The sequence below is a fragment of the Nothoprocta perdicaria genome, unplaced genomic scaffold (genome assembly GCF_003342845.1).
Source record: "Nothoprocta perdicaria isolate Ctin4 unplaced genomic scaffold, notPer1 scaffold_2024, whole genome shotgun sequence".
Taxonomy (NCBI): Eukaryota; Metazoa; Chordata; class Aves; order Tinamiformes; family Tinamidae; genus Nothoprocta; species Nothoprocta perdicaria.
In genome coordinates, this window is record NW_020455233.1 from 1 (window position 1) to 1,183 (window position 1,183).

General features: G+C 59.4%; 1 protein-coding gene across 1 annotated transcript; it reads left to right on the forward strand.

Moving 5' to 3' along the window:
• Positions 1-7: 7 nt before the first annotated feature.
• Positions 8-1,180, forward strand: LOC112946340 (toll-like receptor 6; the record flags this gene model as incomplete). The annotated part of the gene is made up of 1 exon (XM_026038139.1): positions 8-1,180. A coding segment is annotated over exon 1 (1,173 nt), but the record flags the coding sequence as incomplete, so codon positions are not given.
• Positions 1,181-1,183: the final 3 nt, after the last annotated feature.

The window sequence follows — 1,183 nt, forward strand, 5'->3', positions numbered from 1 at the left end:
GAGCTTAATGACAAGCCATATGAAATCGCTGAGGTATCTGGACATGAGCAGCAACATGCTGCACCATGACGGGGCTGAGCAGCACTGCCAGTGGGCCGACTCGCTGGCAGAGCTGGACTTATCCTCCAACCAGCTGACAGAGTCTGTGTTTGAGTGCTTGCCGGTCCACCTCGAAAGGCTGGACCTGCAGAACAACCAGATCGCGAGGGTGCCCAAAGGCATCGCCGAGCTGAAGTCCTTGCGAGAGCTGAATCTGGCCTCCAACCGCCTAAGCGACCTGCCCGTCTGCAGCGGCTTTCCTGCTCTGGCCGCCCTGAACGTCGAGATGAATTCGATCCTGGCGCCGTCCATGGACTTTGTGGAGAGCTGCCAGGGGGTGCGGGAGCTGCAGGCGGGGCACAACCCRTTCAAGTGCTCCTGTGAGCTGCGGCCCTTCATCGGCCTGCAGAGGCAGACTGCAGGGACGCTGCGGGGCTGGCCCCAGGCCTACGTGTGCCAGTACCCGGAGGAGCTGCGAGGAACCGAGCTGAGGGACTTCCACGTGAGCGAGCTGTCCTGCAACACCACCCTCCTGCTGGTGACCGCGCTGCTGGTGACGCTGGCGCTGGTGGCCGTCGTGGCCTTCCTGTGCATCTACCTTGATGCGCCCTGGTACATGCGCATGACTTGGCAGTGGACGCAGACCAAGCGCAGGGCCTGGCACGGCTGCCCCACGGAGCAGGAGACGGCTCTGCARTTTCACGCCTTCATTTCGTACAGCGCGCGCGACTCTCTGTGGGTGACGAACGAGCTCATCCCCAACTTGGAGAAGGGYGAGGGCTGCGTGCGCCTGTGCCAGCACGAGAGGGACTTCATCCCGGGCAAAAGCATCGTGGAGAACATCATAGACTGCATCGAGAAGAGCTACAAGTTGATCTTTGTGCTGTCTCCCAACTTTGTGCAGAGCGAGTGGTGCCACTATGAGCTCTACTTTGCCCACCACAAGTTGTTTAGCGAGAGCTCCGATAGCTTAATCCTCATTTTACTGGAGCCCATTCCTCCGTACATCATTCCTGCCAGGTATCACAAGCTGAAGGCTCTCATGGCCAAGAGAACGTACCTGGAGTGGCCCAAGGAGAGGAGCAAGCACGCCCTTTTCTGGGCTAACTTGAGAGCGGCTATTACCATTAACCTGCCTATGGCT